The sequence below is a fragment of the Ciconia boyciana genome, chromosome 10, assembly GCF_034638445.1.
Source record: "Ciconia boyciana chromosome 10, ASM3463844v1, whole genome shotgun sequence".
NCBI classification, from domain to species: domain Eukaryota; kingdom Metazoa; phylum Chordata; class Aves; order Ciconiiformes; family Ciconiidae; genus Ciconia; species Ciconia boyciana.
In genome coordinates this window covers 2504781-2525048 of record NC_132943.1, presented here as the reverse complement: position 1 = coordinate 2525048, position 20268 = coordinate 2504781, and the positions used below count along the sequence as shown (strand labels likewise).

Below are 20268 nucleotides of genomic sequence, written 5' to 3'. Positions count from 1 at the left end.
AGCTAGCTTGAGCAACTGTAGGGCCAAAGAGACAGTAGGTAAAACACAGCAGATTTTTCGTAAAAACTGTTTTAGTAGTAGGTTTGTTAATATCTCTTGCAAAACTTAAATAAAACATTTTTACAGGTCTTCATGTTTTGAGATTAAATGGCTTTAAGAAGGCAAAAATTTTTGTCTCTTATAACTACAGAAGGACAGATGATAAAATAATTTGAAGGAAGGGTGGTTTGAAAAACCTTGTGGGTGTGTTGTACCAGAGCTGGCTTTTTTATATTATATTCATAGAAAACTACAATACTTAGCTGTTCATGTTTTTGGGACAGGAAGAAAATGCAAAGAGTGAAGGATGCACCAACAAATCGGATGAAATCAGAGAGGACTGCAAATCGGATAATCCTCTTGAGAATGCTGCCTGTGTGAAAAAGTCACCTGTCACTCACATAGAGGAGAGCTCAACTTTAAACTGCGAGGGAGAGTCAAAAAGGGATGCAGCTGGAAAGATTCCGGAGGAGCCATCGGTTGGAAAGGGGTTAGAAACAAGTACTGTGGAAACAGCTTCGAAGGAGCCCTTAGTAGGGAATGAAAACACTTCAAATGTCAGCAACAGTTCAACTTCAAGTGACATCATTTCTGGAACACCGCAGCCTGCAAGCCGACGGCAGTCTTTTATTACTTTGGAGAAATTTGGTAGTTCAGAGAACAGACCCTTTAGCCTTTCAGCATTAAACGGTTTATCGGAGATGTCTGGAAGCGCTTCTGTGGCAGGTAAACAGGAAAATACAAATGTATGCAAGACTGGTGCTAAACCAGAAAAATCTGGAGAAGAAAATAAAAAGCCTTCAAAATCTGAGTCTGAACAAATATTTACTGCAATACGAAGGCTAACGCGCAGGCAGAGTAAAATGGAGCACCAAGGCAATAAGCAATCCAAGTTGTTACTTGGGTCAGAACAAGAGAAAAGCACACAAGAGTCTTTCACTTCCAACAGTATGGAAAATAGTCCTGGACCTCCTTCTAGAATAGAAGACATGGAAGACATGGAACACATCCTCCTTGCTCAGTCCCAAGCTCTCCATTCTACAGAAGTAGAAATTAGAAAAGTCGAAGATACGATAGCAGAAATGGAAGAGGCCCAGGCGGCAGATATGGATTCTAAAGAAAATACACCCCCAGAGACAACGGTGTCATCTGACCAGGTAACAGGTGACGACAGTCAGGTTCCACATGTGTCTCCTAATCAGAAAATACTAAGACGTTCTTCAAGACGACGGTCAGAAACTGTAGAAAGTACAGCAGGTAGTCAAGATAAGGAAGATGGCCACCAAAAGAGAGACAGACGTAAAGAAGATGAAAAATCTGGGCAAAAGAAGGGGCCGCAGACTAAAGATGATGTATCCCAAAAGCAGAAAGTCTCTGGGAAAACTGCAGAAAATACAAATAAAAAAGAAAGCAACCTACCCGAGAGAACTGCTGCAGAGGACTTAAGCTCAAAGGAGTCTCCTGCTTCAAGGGGCCTCGATGAGGAAGAGAACAAAAGTGTGAGGAGGTTGGAAGATAACTTGAAGACTGACACGGAAGGTCAGGACTGTAGCTCAAGTACAGTAGGTCAGAAGAAGATTGAACGCCCACGATACCACACAAGAAGAGCTTCACAAGGATTGCTTTCCAGCATAGAAAATTCAGAGGCTGATGGCTCGGAGGCCAAGGAAGAAAGCACAAGGAAGAAAAGATCTGCCAAAGTGAAAAATAGGAGTGATTCTCTTGAAGGTAAATTGAAAGATCTACAGCCAGGAAGCCATAGCCATGAGGTGTCTTCCCAAGGAAACGAAGCTAAGGATCTGTTGGAAGCAAATAAAGGTGAACTAAGCCATGAGGTCAGCACAGATACTGCATTGACATCTGAACAGTGTGACCCGAAACACCAAGGAATTCCTACAGATGCTAGCAAAGCTGCGGGATCTGCCAGCTCAAAGAATCCACCTGATGCACAGAACACGGATGTGGAACAAAGCAAGAGCAATACATCGATGGAATCATTCACCAACCCAGGTGTATTTGATCAAGATTTGAAAGCAGCAGAGGAAAATAAACACGTTGAGAAGCAAACAAACATAGAAAACACTTGGTCACCTGTTCTGCCTGAATATGTGCCAGGAGCAAATGCTTCAGGAGGTGATCCTTCCTCTTTGCAAGTACCTGAGTGTCAGCACAAAAGAAGCAAAAGGCCAAAAAGACTAAGGAACTGTGATTGCTGTTCTAAAAAGTCAAAGCAGCGAGTAATGTCAGCCACTGAATCAAGAAGTGAGACCACTCATGAACTGAGCGGGCCCCAAACCACCCCAGTTCAGCCGTCTGTAAATACATCAGAGATGTCCAGTAATTCCAATTTTGATGAGAGCTTGTCCATGGCACCTTGTGCAATGAGCACTCCATTGCATCCTCCTAAGGAATCCAGTGCATTTAATGTGGAAAGAGAGAGAACATCTGAAGATAATCTGCAAGGAAATAGTGGTGTAGTGGAGGAGGATCTAGATAATCCAGAGGGTATAGCAGGTGAAATCGGTGACTCCATAGCGGAAATAAAAGAACTGGCTGAACCGAGTGACCAAACTGAACAGTGTCCGTTGGAGCGTGTTTCAGATGAGCCTGGTGACAGCTGTCTGGCTGCAGGGAATCAAAGCAAAGAACCAGCAGCTACAGAAAAGGAAGAAGTCAGACAGAATGGACAGCTGGAGGAGATACCTGAGGCACTGATTGCTGTTAGCAAACCTGAGAAAAAACAGATGAATGAGCTAGAAAGCAATTGGGATGATAAAGCAGCAGCTGAGAACGCTGTAGGAGAAAGTTGCATTATTCAAGATAAAGAGGTGAAGGAGGAATTACTGGAGACTGAAATTGCGGTGCTTGAAAGCAAAGAAGATGCAGTAGAACATAACAATGTGGATTCACCTCGAAAGCTGGAAGATCAGGATTCTTTAGTGTTAGTTAATGAAAGCCCAAATGGTATGCAGGCACGCTGCATGTGGTCTCCTTCAGCTTCTCCGTCCACTAGTATTTTAAAGAGAGGTGTAAAAAGAAATCAAGATGATGATTCCCTGTCACCTGCTAATAAGGTATCGTGATGTGATTCATTCTGTGATACTCACAAGTCACTCGGGTCATAACTGGGATATGTAACAGTGTCTGTAGTGTATTGAGTTCCAAATATGTTGAATTATTGACCATTTTTTTCATTGTAAGTGATCTTATGCTGAAGCTGAAGACTTACAGATTTCTTTTTGTAATGTACAAGCACTGGCGGGCTTGCGTTATGGGGGCTTAGGGTGGGGAGTTTTATTTTTGAAACAGAGCGCCCAAGTCCAATCTGCTGCCTGGGTTGCAGAGCAACAAATGTTACTGCAGAACCTCTGTATACGTAGTCAGGGTCTTACTTGGGGTTTTGAGCAGCTTTGTACAAAATGCACTTAATGTTTCCTTTAGTACTAAGGCAGACGCAGTTTCTGTCCTCGGGTGAAACATCATCCGTGTCATTGGAGAACTTGCATGACTTGATTTCAAACTGTCTCCTCAGACTTACTTCACCAGCGTGTGGTGGTTTGAGTTCACACTATAAAAACTACTTCTCTCTAAAAACAGATTCGTCGAGTCTCTTTTGCAGATCCAATTTATCAAGAAGGACTGGCAGATGACATAGATAGGAGAAGTCCTGTTATCAGGTCCCATTCTTCTTCGCCATCTTCCCGAAGTCTTAAAATTTTATCTAACATTCAGGCTAAGGTAAATTCCGTTAGCGTGTATTCTGTATGTCATAAGTACTCGCGTTTCTCATTTATCTTGGGTAACGGTGCTGTAGTGCATGTTCATAGTCACTTGCAAACAATTGTAAGAGCAGAGAATCAGTGAGTGTAAGAAATAGTTGTCAATGGTTTAGCCTGACTTGTTCTGTTACTCTCTGAAGACAAATGCGCTCTGAGATGTAGGTAGCTAGAATCTTACGATTAACTGAATTCCTGCGATCCTGAGAGATATTTTTTCCTCTTTTTCTATCCAGCATATTACCACTCCAACCAAAGGATTTCTGTCCCCAGGATCTCGTAACCCTAAATTTAAGAGCTCAAAGAAGTGTTTAGTAAGAAGTGCTTTGGTTCATGTATCTCTTCTATTTTCTCCTGTATTGTTGTGTGATGGTTAATTTAATAACTTTTCTGTATTATTCAAGATTACAGAGATGGCTAAGGAATCGCTGCCTTGCCCTACAGAATGCGTGTATCCTGCCTTAGTTGGCTGCAAAGCACCAGTTGATGTGATTCTACCCCAGATTACATCAAACATATGGTAAGTGGATTGTTGCTTTTGAAGATCACACTTTAATAGAAGCAGAATTCTTACTGAACCTACAAAACCAAATTTTCTGATGCAAAACGCGATGACTTAGAGACATCTTTTGCCAAGTATTTTTAACAGGAGGGAGGTTGGTTTGGTGGGGGAGAGACTTAACTATTTTGGAATTATTCAAGTTGTCTTTCTTGTCAGACTATGAAAAGCTTGCACCCAGGAGCACAGGGAGCTTTCGCCATTTCACATGGCAGAGCAGATTGATCTTAACGATCTGTGACAAAGCAGTTGGAGCTTTCTGTGTACTGAAGTGGAATTTCCAAAACAAACAAACAAAATCTACATTTCAAATGTACAAAGGCCAGGTGCTCGGCTAACATGGTTTCCGATCTGAATTTTGATAACTTGTCACAACAAACTATAGACGTGGGGCGGGAACTGCTCAGAATGCCCTTTTCTAGTGCGTTCGGCTCCTTATCCTTCCACTCGTTACATGGGAGTGGGCTTTAGAACCCCGTTCTCGGATGGATGTAGGATAAACCACAAAAAGGTGTGCTTCTGCAGACAGAGGAATGTCATTTGCATTTTGCTTTTCCTTCACTTACGTGCATGTGAATTGGCATTCATGTAAGATTTTTCTGCTCCACTCTGCCAGGCAGGACAGACATGAATTCTAGCACACTAAACCATTTCACTTTCTCCCCTGCTTCAGCGCCAGAGGCTTGGGGCAGCTCATTCGAGCAAAGAACATCAAGACAGTGGGTGATCTGAGTACTTTGACACCATCAGAAATCAAAACTCTTCCCATCCGCTCTCCAAAAGTTTCCAATGTTAAAAAAGCTCTTAAAGGATATCATGAGCAACAGGTAAAGTTTGATTTTTTAGTAGCCAAAAAGCCAATATTAGCCTAATGAACTGCTAACATCCATCATGAGGAATGATGGGGTTTTTCCCCCCCATTAGAAATGGCACTTTACAATGTAATCTCTGCCTCTCAAAGTAACGTGGGAATGCAAGGTATAGATGACTTGGTGACAATATTATTAAGGGGAATAATAATTCTATTTATTATGAGGTTAAAACATGTTCCACCACGTAATCTTTTTTTTTTCCCACTGAAAATACATCTCTTGTTCTCTCGCAAAAAATCTTCAGGTAAAATCTCGAGGATTTGAGGAGATAGCAGCACTCGAAGATGCAGAAAAGCCCGTGAATAATGTAGAGGATAAATCTCTTTCTGTAGATGAAGAAAAACTTGCAACAGGTACCTATTGCCGGCTTTTTGCTTAGGGTTTGGATGTTTCTGCTCTATTGCTGCTTTCATTCTCGCCCAATGGGAACACTTGAGCTTTTTTTTGAGAGGGAGAGTGTTAATAGCTAATCTTAGCACATTAGATGGGTGTTTGCGTTAGCCACTTTATGAAGCCCTGTAGCAATGGCTTTTTAAAACTTCTTATGTATTTTGAGGGAAAGATGCTGATTTTCCCTAAACGAGCTTGCATAAGCACATGAAGAACAGATTAGGCAGGGCTTGAAGTACTTAATTTTCTGAGTCTCAGCCAGGTACGTCTCCTGAGCTGTTTAATACCGTAGTAACTGCTGTGGTTCTGGGCGTGCGCAGAAACAAGCAAGATGAAGCAGAGATAGTTAGGCCATCCCGAGGGGGGTGGGAGAGGAGGGGGACGATTCCCTGGATGCCCATTTTGGGTTTGGGTGCCTAGATTTGAATTCTCCTGTGGGTTTAGGGAGTTTGGCCTGATAGCTCAAACAGAGGAATCCATGTTTGTTCTTCCTCCAAGATACTTGAAGCATTAGGTTAACTGGAGTAACTTCTCACTGTCCAGTTTAAAAGTTGGACTTTGGGATAACGGGTCTCGAAGGACACTGGCAGTATCGGATATGATCGAATACTTACATTTCTGTCCTTAGTTTTATTGTACAATCATGATCAAATGTAACGAAAGTCACCATAAAGAAGGGTAGCGTGGGGTTCTGAGGGGTGCCTTTGTCAGCAGCTCTCATATTGTGTGGAACAAATACTTTGTAGACTGCTTGAATGTGTTATTTTGTACGAAAGAAGCTGTAACATTCCGCTACAACATAATTCTGCTTAGATTCAAACACAAACAACAGACTGCACTGCTCTACTTTCCTTCCTTTCCAGATTTGATTGAACCAGTTGTTCTGAATACAAATGACCAGCCCACAGCAGATCTTCTGAGCCAAATCGATGCACTTGCTGCTCAGCTGACCTCTGAAGATCTTCATGGCTATTCAGGAAGTCAGCTTTTTGAGATGCAAGAAAAACTTGTTGGCATGACAAACTGTATCATGAAAAACCTGCAGTCCCGCTGGAAATCGCCACCCCATGAAAGTTCTGATTAGTTGCTTATCATTTCTAAGCAAAGAGGATTTTGTTACAACAATTTTCCCAAAACCCTGCTTTTCTTACTGGTGAATTATTCCTTAAACTGTGCATTTTGTACTATAGAAGATTTTTTAACACCTATATGAGCAAAATGTATCATGGTTGGGTTTTTTTCTTGGGGTTTTTTGTTTGGTTTTTTTTTGTGGGATTGCTTATTCCCTACTAGAGGTATTTGTATTGTATTGCTATGCATATTTCTTTCAGGTAGTGAAAGAAAAGGTGATAAAGTTGTGCAATAGCAAAGACTGTGAAGCCAAACCAACAGAGCAGTTAAATTATTTTTTTCAAACCCAAAGTGTTCTTACCGCTGCAAACTCGGGTTGTTTGGTAAGAGATCGATCTCACAGCTCTGCCCATCTGCTGCCCCTGTTTGGTTCCTTTTAGGTTGCTGAAACTCTGACAGACAGTGGCTCTCTTCAGCACCGTTTTACACTGAGATAAGCTGTGCTTAATTCCTTACAGCAGCAACTGTCCAGGAACCTGGTATTTGACAACTGGATGACATCTATTTTCGCATGTATTTTTGTAAGAATCGCACTAAGCAGCTGGTAATGCAGTGTCCCCTAACAGGTGAAAGACTTCCTTGGGCTTTTTCCCACATTCTTTGTTTGCAGCAGTTCTCCTTCTGTGGAGAAGACTCTTCCCTTGAGGAAATGAATGGATTTGACAAGAGCTCTTTGTATATTATGTACAGACTTAGGATGGCAAATGTTGGTTAATAATTTATGAGTTTTAATTGCATGGAATGCATTGCTGCTTCTCGGAGACCTTCAGAGAGAGTTCTCGGGTTTTACTCTGGAAATCTAATTTGTATATATTGTACTGTAGCTATCAAAGTGGACATTTATTGAAAGGAATTGCTGCAGGTGGTTTTAGAACTTAAACGTGGGCAAATAAAACAGCACATAGTTCCTAAATTTGTTAACGTTGTTGTGGTTTGGTGGTTTGGGGCTTTGTTTAGTTTTATTTTCCCCTTTGGATCTGTTCAGCCTTCCCTCAGCATTGCTTTGGATTCACAAGGTTGGGAGGGACCTTGGCAGGTCATCGCTGCTGCCTGAAGGTAGGAGCAGGTCCTCAGGGACACGGTAGTATCTTGTCAGCAAGACTCTAAATATTCTTTGCCCTGTTCATGCATCTCATGAAGAAAACGAACAGGACAAAGAGGTGTCTTGGAGCTATAATGTGAACAGCGCTAGTGATGAGTTATCTGTAGGTTTTGTTGGTTTGGTGCCAAATCTGCCTCCTCGGTTTATTAATCTCTTGTATCCAGTGACCTGTACAGGTGAGGATGTTCCTAATGCATCTCGAAAGGGCGTTAACATCTTTGTTTAACTAACACCCTTCAGTGCTGGCAGACCTGAATCCCCCTTTGAGGAAGGACATTTCCCTTTCAAGCTGGTGTGTACACCATGACATGCTGTGAATTCCCGTTGAACAAAGGCCCTGAGGGTTAATGTTGCAACTCCTCCTACTGTTCACTTTTTTTTTCATCTTTAGTCTGTCTTGGACACAGTATACAGTGATTTCTTACTTCCTTCTTTCTTGGAGGCTGGCTGGTACCAGATGCTTCAGTAGATGAAGCAAATAACCACCGTGTTCAGGTATGAAATAACTTGTCCAGTTCAGTCACAGCCCCTCACTTTGACTTCTGTTGTGGCTGTTGCATCCTCCGTCACCTTCTGGGTTCTTTCCCTTTCTCAGTACAGTTTTCTGAACAAAGCCAGTTTGTTGTGAGATTGATTCCCGCCCTTCAGCATGAGTGAATACATCAAACATACTGCAGAAACATTAGCTTTATTTAGTCACTAATTTACAAGTAATAACAGCTTTTGACCCCAGAACAGTTGCATGAAAAACACATGCATAAGAGCTCAGCAAGCAGAAGGAGAGGCTTTTAGTTTTGGGGTTGTTTGGGTTTCCCCCCACTCCCCAGCTAAATGTTGGTTTGAGCTACTAAGTTTTAAGTGTTGCTTATATGGAAAAGAAGTGAATACATTAAAACATTTTAGAATAGCCCAGAAAAATACTCTCTTGATGGGAGAATGAATAAAGTAATACTTGGTAGTCTTAGTCTTAAGTGCACATGTAGAATTTCAGAGATAGTGAACTGGCTTCCAGTTCCAGCCGAGTTAAACATGGTGATGGTATGCAATATTGAAATGTTTGAAAGCCCAGGCAATGTTTAAAAAACCTTTTTTTTTTTGACATTGGAAGAAATACAGTTCTCATGAGCATGTTTTATGTTTTGAAAGGATGTTTCACAATGTTTCACAAGTATTTTGCTCTGCAGTTACTTTTCTTTTTTTTTTTTTACGTCACAGTTCATAAGGCACTATCAACATGGAAGACAATAAGGCACTTCGGAGAAAGTGTTACAAACCCTTTTCTAAGGCTTACATTTTGAGGAGTGCCGGCATGTCTGTGCCATGCAGATAACGCTTTATGGAAAGACGCGTTTTGGTTTAGACAGCTTCTACGTAGTTGGCTGGCAGCATGCCAGTCTTGCCGGTTCTCTGGACGGTCCCATACATCCAGCCTTCATCAATTGCTTGTACGTTTACAATTGTGTCACCGTCTTTGAAGGAAACCTCGTCAGCATCAGCTGCCATATAGTCATACATGGCCCGGTAGGTCTTCTGTTAGTTTTAAGAAAGGGGTGTGGGGAGGGGAGCAAAAAAAACCCAAGAGACACATTTATACCTCTGCTGTCAGCACTGACAGCCATAGCTGGGGGGAGAATCAACGTGTAAGAGGCAGGCTCAGGGCAAGTTACATTTTGACTCACTTCAGTGCTCTAAAAGGACTGCTGAGGGCAGTATCTGGCTGGTCTTTTAAACCTGGTTTCAGATCACAAAATGTTTCTTCTCAGTACCCGAGTGCCACACTACCTTAGTTAGAGCCTGTGTGTTCTAGTGACGCTGAAGCTGAACAAAATGTTTTCAGAGTGTATGTGAGCAGTATCAGCTGCAACTTCAAGGTGTTGCCTCCCAGCAGATCATGGGGGCAGGTGATGCCATACCCATTGTCATGTATCTACTCTAAGACTCAACCTCAGGAGGAGGAGGAGGAAGGGTTAATTTAAAGTTTTCCAGAACAGGTGAGGGTCTGTCCCACTTCAATGAATCTGTTACACCTTCACCTGGTTGTGTACCAAGCCTCAGCCCAGTGGGTAGGCATGTTACTGACTCGATCCTGGATCAACATCATCTGTAGCATGGTGGAGCACGCACCATCAGCTGTGAGGGACCTCCAGGGCTGTGCGCCTTTGGTAGGTATCAGAGGGACTCCTGCAGCTAGCTTGGGATTGTGTCAATACAACTGATCAATGCTACTTACACCAGCAGTAGATGGGTGGGAAGGAACCGACGATACCGTTGTTTGCTGGGTGGCAACGGACGATGACCGTTGTTGTGGTAACTCTATGGTTTTAGCATGTTTGTAGCCCACTACAAAAGAAAAATACATTTGGTATTGTTTGTTACAGAATTGGCAACAGGGTTAGAGTTGCTGTGAATAAAGATCATGGGATAGGTCATCAGGTGGGTCAAATCTGCCTTTTACCCACTGAAGTACAGCTCTACATCTGTGGGTTTTGTCCATAACTCAGCATTTTGCAGGTGTACTTCTGTGCCTTTTCCTGGCAAAAGGAATTGCTGAACATGAGCCCATGGCCAGTACTGCCTTCCCCGATGGCCTGGATACCGTTTGTCCTCATATGTGAATAAATGGCACGTTTGTTCTCCTCGTACCTGTTGCAGTTGTGGTGAAGAAGCCCCCGTTGCTGTAGTAGGACAAATGTTGATCCATGCCGTCTGAGGGTTCGGATTTTTCATCCCCACCACTGAGGCTCAAGGCACTGGCAGAGCGGGAGTGCTCCCGGCTGCGGCGCTGGGCTTGGACTGCAAGCAGAAAGCAGTGGAAACCAATGTCTGTCTTTGTTTTGTAAGGAGATGCACACAAAAATATATGTGTATATACATATATGTGTATATACACACATATATAGGTTGCTTTATGCATATATATACACACACACACCTATGTGTGTGCATACATATTCTGTAAAAATACCCAAAGCGCTCTACCATTGTTACCCAATCTGTAGCAGTTGTGCTTATACTGAGTAGAAAACTGACACAGGCCACGCACATGCCAAGCAGAATTGGTTACTGTGTTTTACAAAATTAATGGAAAAAAGCATGTGAATTAATCACAGTCTGTTTTTATGGTTACTCAATAGTATCTGTCAGGGCTTTTTAAACACATTCTGTGGACACCATGCTGAAGTTCTACTCAAAAAGGCACAGTTGTTATATCCCTGTTATTTTTAACACAGTGGCTGAAGTCAGCACATAAGGCTACACTTGCGTTCGTGCATAGGTAGAGTGCCAAGCTGCGCTTTAGTATCCCCAAGCCATCAGTTTTACTGATTGGATTTGCACAAGTATAAAACCTATTTTGCACAAACAGTACAGCCTGTGGAACAAACCAGAGATCATATGTAAGCTTCTGGACTGGATATTGTCTTCTGCTGGGTCGTAGTCAAAGACTGACCCGGGATTAGTGCGCCACACACGAAGACCTGTAAGAGAAATAGCGTTTTCTGAGGAGAAGCTGTAGCTCAAGCAACTCTTTGAGAGCTTGAGCAGCGTGTGTTTGCTCTGAATAGGAGTAAAAGTATTTCATAAACTTGTGTTTCTCAAATCTATAGCACAGATAAGACTTTTTTTAATACAAATTTATCTACAGCAAGTGAGCTGAAGTATTTCTCTAATATGCACAGAGCTGAAGTTAAAAATATAAGTAAGAAATCACAATCTAGCATTACATTATGAAGTTGGGCAGAATGGGAGAGGCAAGCCACAGATGAGTTACAGCTGCTACAAGAGAATATTTTCAAAATGGACTTTGATGAAAACATAATCTCCAAGTAACGATAAATTTGAATTGATAAGGCTGAACTTAAATAAAACAATTCATCCAGGTCAGCTTGTGTTTTGTGTAAATGAAGTACGCAAGTCTTTTTAAAACCTAGGTTCTGCTTACCTGTGAGAGTCTCTTGATCCTGGTCCACACGCTTTCGCTCCATTTGTACTACTCGCCTTTGAATGCCCCTGTAGCTAATGTCACTGAAGTCCTGCATGTTCTTTTTCACGCGTTCTGTAATGGGGTCGGTAACTACAGGTGTGAAACTACCTTTGTTTTTCTCAAAATCTTCATGGTATTTCACCTGCAATTTAAAATGAAATGTCTGTTCTCTGTAGCTTAGATGAATCATTTGTATTCCTGCTTACCTCAGGTGAATTTCTAGCAGACAGGTGCACTGCTGTGCTGAACTTTTGCTTTCTCCAATCTAAGGAACAATGAGAGAGCCTAATTTCCTGCAGTCACTCTTGCCTTTGGCATTTAAGAATCTGGGTAACCAAACTTGGTATATGTACCTTGTCCTTGAGCTGCCAACCCCGGCATATCTCAGGAACAAGGTTATGTTTTTATTTAAATCACTTGCCAAGTTAAAAATACATCTATAAATGCTCTTACTGTAGAGATATGTTTCTGGGTCTCTCGTACACGCCGCATCTCAGGTGTATCCAGTACATATGCAGCTTTGCCTTGTACTTGTTTTCGGAAACTATCTGAATAAAGAACCTGCCAGATGAGAAAAAGGAAGTGAGCACAGGGCACAAAACTACTTCTGCATCATGAGGAATGAGCTGAACAGAAGCAACCTGGCAAAGAAGGGGCGGGGAGGGGGGAAAGCAGTGGCAGCTGCGTGGGTGAGTAACATTAGAATGCAAAGCAAAGTTCTTTCTTGTAATTATACGAGACATGGACAGCTCTGGACTTGATCCCAAACATTCCTTTTCTTAATTAAAAGATCCTTACCTTTTTTAACCTTGTAACAACAGGTAGAGGTAATGCAGGCATAAAGTTCTAAGTAATATTTTCATGTATTTGACATGCACCTCACTGACTTCAGTGGAGTTATCAGTGGGAAACAGCCAGCATAATTAGACCTGTAATTGTCATTGAAATACTACCATTTTTGCTGGGTTTGTAGGGTTTCTTTTTTGAGTGGTAACAGTTGCATCGTGCTTCTGTAAACATTTGTTTGCAGATGTTGTATTACTGGATTTATCAAGCAAGCCGTGACATCTGTTATGTACATAAACCTTTACAGGATGGGGTATGTCAAGATTTACCTCTGGAGCAACAGGTTAGCAAAGAAGGGCCTAAAGGAGGCCATTTCCCGATTCGTCATGGTTTTATATAGAATGTCAGAAATCTAACAAAATGTACTGTCACTGAAGAACGCTCATTTTATATCTCATACAGTATAAGCCCAGTAAAACCAGAAGACATTTACAAGAGACCTGAAGGCAACCTATGTTATTCGAAATTCAACTGTTGTTTTAAAAAAACCCCAAACTAATCACACAAGTACTCCATTGCAGCAAAAAGTAAAAAGCCAGTATTAAAGGATTTGATTTTAGTATGGTTACTTCATACTTCCAAACTAGGTAGCTAGGTAGTTATGTTAACATCCGCACTGTTAATTTGAGTAAGGATTTCAGGGATTGAAATATGACTTTTTAATGCATTTTCATTTATTGGCTGAATAGAACATACCGAGCTGATGTTTTCTTGATTGCGTTTAGCTCTCTCCATCTCTGGAGTCATTGGTGTTGGAGTTCCTTTTGCCAGATGTTCCTTGTACAAAACCTACAGTATACAAAAAGGTGTCCATAAATCAGAGTGAAATAATTCATAGCTCATTCTGTAAATGGTGTTATTGTTTAAGCATACTCATCACTGCAGGGGTAGAAAAGATCTTGGGAAATAAAGCATCTAGAAAGTTATTTGCTAGAGCAAAAGGTAAAAATCAAAGGGAAAAATAGGCAAGAATAAGGAAAACTGAGAAAATAAGGCTAAATTAGAAGTGGAGGTTTGGTTCACAATGGTCATTTTTAATATAAGGTGGTTGTCTGTCTTCTTTCAGTACCGAGCTAATGTGTTCTTGATTGCGTTTGACTCTCTCCATCTCTGGAGTGACCGGTGTGGGGGTTGCCTTCCCTAAGCCTTCTTTGTACACAACCTACAGATCACAAAGTAACTCAAAGTCACAAATGTACAAATTAAAAACTGTAATGTTACTGGTTTTAGAGTAAACACCATCCATTATGAAAGAAAACAAAAAGGTCAGAGGAAAAATAGTATTAAAAAGTTAATTGACAAAATATCTTTTAAAATTATAGTACTTAAGAGATGACTTTCTAAGTTTGAGGGGAAAAAAATTAGAGGGTTAAATAAAACCAGGCAGACTTAAGTTATTAAAAAAAAAAGTGCTCTATCATATCCCCTTTAGTTCTTCCAGACAATACCGAGCTAATGTGTTCTTGATTGCGTTTGACTCTCTCCATCTCTGGAGTGATTGGTGTGGGGGTCGCTCGCCCCAAGTTTTCTTTGTACAACACCTGTAGGATACAGAAGACGTATCCGGTATCTTAAAACCCCCCCAAAATCAAAAGGATTTGAACACAAATTATTACTTGGTTATCAAATTTCAAAAAAGTCACAACTGATTATGGTATGCAGCACTGCACAAAAGCCAAACATCTACTGCTGTAAGGAAGGGTAAGAAAAATAAACTGTAAAAGAGAAGCTGGTTATTTTTTTGGTTAACAAAGCAGGGCTCTATCCAGCTACAACTATGATGTTGGCTCCACAGGCTCAGGGAAGCTGCCTGTGGCCCTAGAGAACTATTTAAGAAATGTTTTATCTGCTGTTTTATCTGTATTTGAAGCAATCCATGACCTTTTTGGGAGGGAGGAGGGAGTTTTGTTACCATACTGACACTGGGCAGCCAAATAAAGAAGGCTGTCGAGGATGGGTGTCTGGTATCACTGCACCATGACACCGACACATCTCCCCAGCCCAGGAGGCCCCCTAAAAGCTATCGCTGGTACAGCATCCAGAACAGGAGCAGCCTCGTTCCTTCTGTGTCATTCTGTTTAAGGCATCCTATGTCACCTGTCACGGCAATACAATCTCACGTGGGTCAGAGAGGTGGGATTTTTGGGGTGGGGTGGTTGGGTTTCTTGTTTGTTTGTTTTTCGCTGAAGTCAAATACCCCTGAAAGCCAATGAAAGCTTAAATGCTAAGCATAGAGAGATAAACCTGAGTATCTTCACCAAAAGACGCTAAGCTCTTAATATTGTCTGGATAGAGCCCGCAGGTACACAAACTGAGTTGTGGAAAAGGCCTAAATTCCTGGATCAGACTGTTAACACTAAAGTAATTTTATTTTAGAAGAGGAGCGATTAATTTGCAGAAACAAATATATCTATTTTTTAAATTAAAATAAACTTTCAGTAGGTAGTTAGAATGTTACTTTATTAAGATATTAGCACAAAGGAAAAAATAAATATATCTATTTTAAGGTACCGAGCTAATGATTTCTTGATTGCGTTTGACTCTCTCCATCTCTGGAGTGATTGGTGTTGGGGTCACTTTCCCCACGTTTTCTTTGTACAAAACCTACAGGATACAAGGGAGTATCCAAACATCATTAAAAAGGCACCACCAACAAAAACAACCCCAAAACCAAAACAACATACAATATAGCTTTTGAACTGTTACACTTAGAAAGGGTTAGATTTGGGGCACAATGCTGTGCCCCAAAAGAAGCAACGGGAGCTTTGCCATTAATCTACTAGGATGCAGAAATGGACCCTGTGTGGAATCAACTCTGCACGAAAGCACGCTTGTAGTAAGAAAGGGTTAAAAAATTTGCAGAGAAACAATGTCCATCCAAAAAAGGTCAAACCTAGTAAAATCCTGCTTCAGACACTGTTAAATAGAAGATACTACAATTTGTTCATAAGCACAGATATTAGGAGGTTTATGCTACATGGCAGATCCATTTTATGAAGTTAGAAAGCATGGATTACTAAACTGCTACAGTTATGTTTAACACTTCATTCAGAACTTTAGGAACCAGTTTCCTGTTAAAAATACCGAGCTAATGATTTCTTGATTGCGCTTGACTCTTTCCATCTCAGGAGTGACAGGTGTTGGGGTTGCTTTCCCTATGTTTTCTTTATACAACACCTACGAGACATAAGAAAGGAGCCAAAGAAAGCAACAATAAATGAAAAGCTATCCGTAGACAATCATCAAGCCTAGGGCCTTTTTTTCTTGTATTTATTTTCTCAGGGCCTAGGTATTATATATATTTTTCAAGAAGGCACTTAGCAATATTTTACTAGAGAAGTAGGGTTTGGTATACTGGCTTTTTAACTGCAGGATCACTCGTAATAAATAGTGTAAGTACCACATAAATGAGACCACAAAAATACCATAGTGAGGGGCTGAGGAGGTTATGAATATGTAAAATATAATTAAAAAAAAAAAAAAGTCAGCATTGCAGAGAAAATGAGTGGAGTTTGTTAAGTGTTTTTAGGATTAGAATAGGGCATTAAAATCACTCTTAAAAACCAATAAAAACTGTAACAAGTTAAAGTCACCACTGGAAACCACAGTAAGACATGAGTAAGAAGTTGTCACTTATGTAAGCTGCTTTAGAGCTAGGGTCGGCATTATTTTGGAACAAGTGTTACAACGTCCAGTTATTAAAACTGTTAAAATGTTCTTTAAACACAGTTAAAGGGAACTTTTTTTCTTAGCAAAGTACCGAGCTACAGATTTCTTGATTGCGTTTGACCCTCTCCATCTCTGGAGTGATAGGAGTGGGGGTTCCAGTCCCCACGCTCTCTTTGTACAACACCTGTGTAGTAACAAGAAGCATCCAAAAACACAATCACAACTCAATAATAATTACGTGAAGTCAAATATTTGAGTCTGCTGGAGCTCAGTCTTCTCTAATGTGCCCTAAAAGCTACCCCTGGAAGCAATGAAGGCTGGATTGCACCCGTGAGACTCTGAAGGCAGAGAGGTCTATGGTTTTATCTTAGTAGGAGTGACAAATCCAACACAGAAGCCTCTGACGTCAAATACATTTTCATGGTGGAGGAGAGCTTTTAGACTACCACTGAAGCCTGCTAGAAAGTCACACCCTCCCTCTTCTATGATAACAGCATTAAAACATGAAACCAATAGGATTTAAAAAAACCACACATATAAAAGAAAAAGGAAGTTGGAACAGGGAGCAAAATGGTTAAAATTATTTAGGATAATGTAAATAATTACATATATGAAGAAGTGGTAGGTCAGTAACATGGGAAAAATATAGTACAGTGAAGAAGAAAGGGTGTTTTTATAAGTTGATTACATGGAAGTAAGGAGCAGAATTGTTCATTTTTAATAAAGGTTAAAAAGTTCTGTTTAAGTGGAGTTAAAGGGAATACTTCTTTTCCTCCACAAAATACCGAGCTAATGTGTTCTTGATTGCGTTTGACTCTCTCAACCTCAGGAGTGACAGGTATTGGGGTTCCTGTCCCCAGATCCTCTTTGTACAACACCTGTGGGGTAACATGGCTATATTAAAAAAAGAAAAAAGGAACAAGCAAACAACAGTAACACGCAGCTTGCTGAGAGAATGAATGTTTTTCAAAGGCGCTCCGAGCCAAAGCTTGGAATAAAAGAGAAAAATTAAAACGTTCCTCAAAACTATACAGCTCACTACTCCTCTGCAATGCCTTTTGGCAGAAAGCTAGAATACCTTCTCTATTTGCTTCTCAGGAGCTACATAGAAAAACTGTCTGTGCAACAGTAGACCATTAAAGACTTCCTAAAGGCAGAAAGTATCAAATACAACACAAAAGGAACAAAATCAACTCTGTTTCATTTACCCATTCCATAAACATCACAGCAGGTTACACTGGCATGTATTAGAGCACTGTTATATTGAGGTCATAGCCACAGGTTTGTATCAGGCGCTGAAGAGTTTAGTTCTCATATACAAAGTAAGTAAAATCAGGAAAAAAAACCCAACAGCACACAAAACAAAACTAAGGATTTTTGTGACTAAGAAAAGGAAAACAGGGTGTTTTTTAAGAAAAAAAAATTAAAAAGATAATCAGATTCAAAGGAAAGGTGGAATTAAAAGTTGTTATTATTAGGATGAGGTAATAAAAAAGAGGAACAAGAACGATGTAAGTATCAATTATGGAGGAAAAAAATCTCAGTGGGACCAGGATATTACTTTTTGTGTAAGTTGATTATAGAGGAACAAGAATTTTTTTTGTGTGTGTTAAAAGTATTCTAAAATAGATTAAAAGGGAATTTTCTGCTTTTCAAATTAAAAAATACCGAGCTAAAGTTTTCTTGATTGCGTTTAACTCTTTCAATCTCAGGAGTGACAGGTGTTGGGGTTCCTGTCCCCAGCTCCTCTTTGTACAACACCTGTGGGGTAACATGGCTGTATTAAAAAAAGAAAAAGGAACAAGCAAACAACAGCAACACGCAGCTTGCTGAGAGAACACGCAGAACACGAGAGATGTTTTTTCTGAGATGCCCTGAATAAACATAGGGATTTAAAAAATCCATAAAAATAAAACACTAATTTAAACTCTGAAGATAGAGTTAAACACTAATACAACGGTATGACTTCTACCAGAATGCTAGAACACCTTCCTGACTTGCTTAAGTGCTTCTCAAGGTAGACATTTAAAACTGGCAAGTATTTAGAAGATTAAAGTCTTATATAAATTATAATGGAGTATATTATTGTCTTTTCACCAGCAGTGAGGTAAACTTTTTCCTGCCTGTACTTGAGTCATTGGAGGGCCAGGTCCTGATGCGCCTGTTCCTGGAAGTTTTTCTGTGTACACACACCTCAAGGAAGAGTCGCCCATTCCCTGAGTGAAACACCTCATTGTCCAGAGTTCATCATCAAAGAACCTAGCTTGCTTCTTACAGGAAGGACACAGAGACATGATCATAATAAAGGCATATGTCTGAAAATGGTACCAGAGAAATTATAATTACTAGTGCTCTCCTATCTCACATGACACTTTCCTCACCCCAAGAAACTTCCTAATGCTACTAATTTTTTTACCCTGCAAACCTGTGCTACCAACGCAGCTAGAGCAGTTTACACCAGCTAGAGATTTGGGCCACTGTCTGTGTGTAACAATATTAAGACATCCTAAAGGAAGAAGGCATCAAATATAACGCAGAAGGAATAAAAAAATCAATCCTGTTTCATTTACCCATTCCATAAACATCACAGCAGGTTACACGGGCATGTATCAGAGCACTGTTACGCTGCACTCATTTCCACAGATTTGTACCAGGCAATAAATAGTTTAGTTTTTATATGTGGCAAAACCAGGCAAAAAACCAACAACCAAGGACTGATGTGATTAACAAAAGGAAAAGCAGATATTAAAGAAGAAAAAAATATGTTCAGAGTCAAAAGAAACATGGAAACATGGAATCCAAAAGTTATCATTAGTAAGATGATCTAATCAAAACAACGTAAGTAACAATTACGGAGGAAAAAATGTCAAAACACGGGGAACAGGATATTCTTTTTTGTGTAAATTGATTACAGGGAAATACAAGAGTATGGGTTTTTTTGGTGTTAGGATTATTTTAACATAGATCAAAAGGGAAATTGCTGCTTTTCAAATTAAAAAAAATACCGAGCTAAAGTTTTCTTGATTGCGTTTGACTCTTTCAATCTCAGGAGTGACAGGTGTTGGGGTTCCTGCCCCAAGATCCTCTTTGTACAACACCTATACAGTAACATGGGAGTTTAAAAAAAGTTAAGAACAAAAAAAAAAAATATACTGCATTTGATGGAGGTAACACGTAATTTTTATGCCCACTAAATATACTAGAAAGCAGGAAAAATTAGGAAGTATAAAACAGTTAACAATTGTGATAAATTCAGAGGAAGTCTTCTAATTCCTAGAAATACTGCATCCTAATTCTTAGATATGCTTCAACAGAATAATAAAGCATTAGAGGAATGGAATGAAGCAAATAAAAAAAACAGCGTTTTTTTAAAAAATGCAAAATACCTTAAGCTTCACAAAAAAAGCTTTAAAAATTAAAGGACACGAAGCCTCAAGTGTTATGATTATTAAAAAAATCTTTTAAAAAATAAGTACATAAAATGTAACTAACAATGACTAAAAATTTTAATAGCAGAAAAGGGATGTTTCTATGTTTATAAGTTAATTAGAGAGAGTAGAAAATTTACAAGTGTTAAATAGTTATAGGGAACTTGTTTTCTCAAATTACAAAAAAAATACCGAGCTAAAGTTTTCTTGATTGCGTTTGACCCTCTCCATCTCAGGAGTTACAGGTACTGGGGTTCCAATCCCCAGCCCCTCTTTGTACACCACCTGTGTGGCAACAGGGAAGTATTAAAAAAACAAAAAGAAAGGAAAGGAAAGGAAAGGAAAGAGGAGGACAGGGAGGAGAGAGAGAGAAGACAAGTAATTTAATGTAGTGAAACTTCAAAGCATGAGAAATAGAGTTTTGTCAGCCTTGTTCAAAGGCTAGCAAAAAAAAAAAAAGATCAATGAAAATAA

General features: G+C 40.1%; 2 protein-coding genes across 3 annotated transcripts in view; one reads left to right on the top strand and one right to left on the bottom strand.

The window, feature by feature from the left end:
* Nucleotides 1-7674, top strand: part of RIF1 (replication timing regulatory factor 1) — a 37247-nt gene extending 29573 nt beyond the window's left edge. Inside the window, exons 29-35 of one of the 2 annotated variants that reach the window (XM_072874054.1) lie at nucleotides 324-3113; nucleotides 3637-3777; nucleotides 4052-4129; nucleotides 4220-4335; nucleotides 5048-5201; nucleotides 5491-5599; nucleotides 6500-7674. In XM_072874054.1, the coding sequence (XP_072730155.1) occupies nucleotides 324-3113; nucleotides 3637-3777; nucleotides 4052-4129; nucleotides 4220-4335; nucleotides 5048-5201; nucleotides 5491-5599; nucleotides 6500-6720 (3609 nt within the window). In that variant the 3' untranslated portion in view covers nucleotides 6721-7674. The remainder of the gene's footprint in view (nucleotides 1-323; nucleotides 3114-3636; nucleotides 3778-4051; nucleotides 4130-4219; nucleotides 4336-5047; nucleotides 5202-5490; nucleotides 5600-6499) is intronic. The other variant, XM_072874056.1, reaches the window with a different exon arrangement.
* An 873-nt stretch (nucleotides 7675-8547) lies between these two features.
* The window catches only part of NEB (nebulin), a 131676-nt gene continuing 119955 nt past the window's right edge, over nucleotides 8548-20268 (bottom strand). The window contains 16 exon segments of the mRNA XM_072873954.1: nucleotides 8548-9399; nucleotides 10100-10209; nucleotides 10513-10662; nucleotides 11253-11345; nucleotides 11810-11993; nucleotides 12305-12412; nucleotides 13394-13486; nucleotides 13767-13859; nucleotides 14146-14238; nucleotides 15209-15301; nucleotides 15782-15874; nucleotides 16458-16550; nucleotides 17152-17244; nucleotides 18035-18127; nucleotides 19372-19464; nucleotides 19987-20079. Of these exon segments, the coding sequence (XP_072730055.1) occupies nucleotides 9226-9399; nucleotides 10100-10209; nucleotides 10513-10662; nucleotides 11253-11345; nucleotides 11810-11993; nucleotides 12305-12412; nucleotides 13394-13486; nucleotides 13767-13859; nucleotides 14146-14238; nucleotides 15209-15301; nucleotides 15782-15874; nucleotides 16458-16550; nucleotides 17152-17244; nucleotides 18035-18127; nucleotides 19372-19464; nucleotides 19987-20079 (1749 nt within the window). The 3' untranslated portion in view covers nucleotides 8548-9225.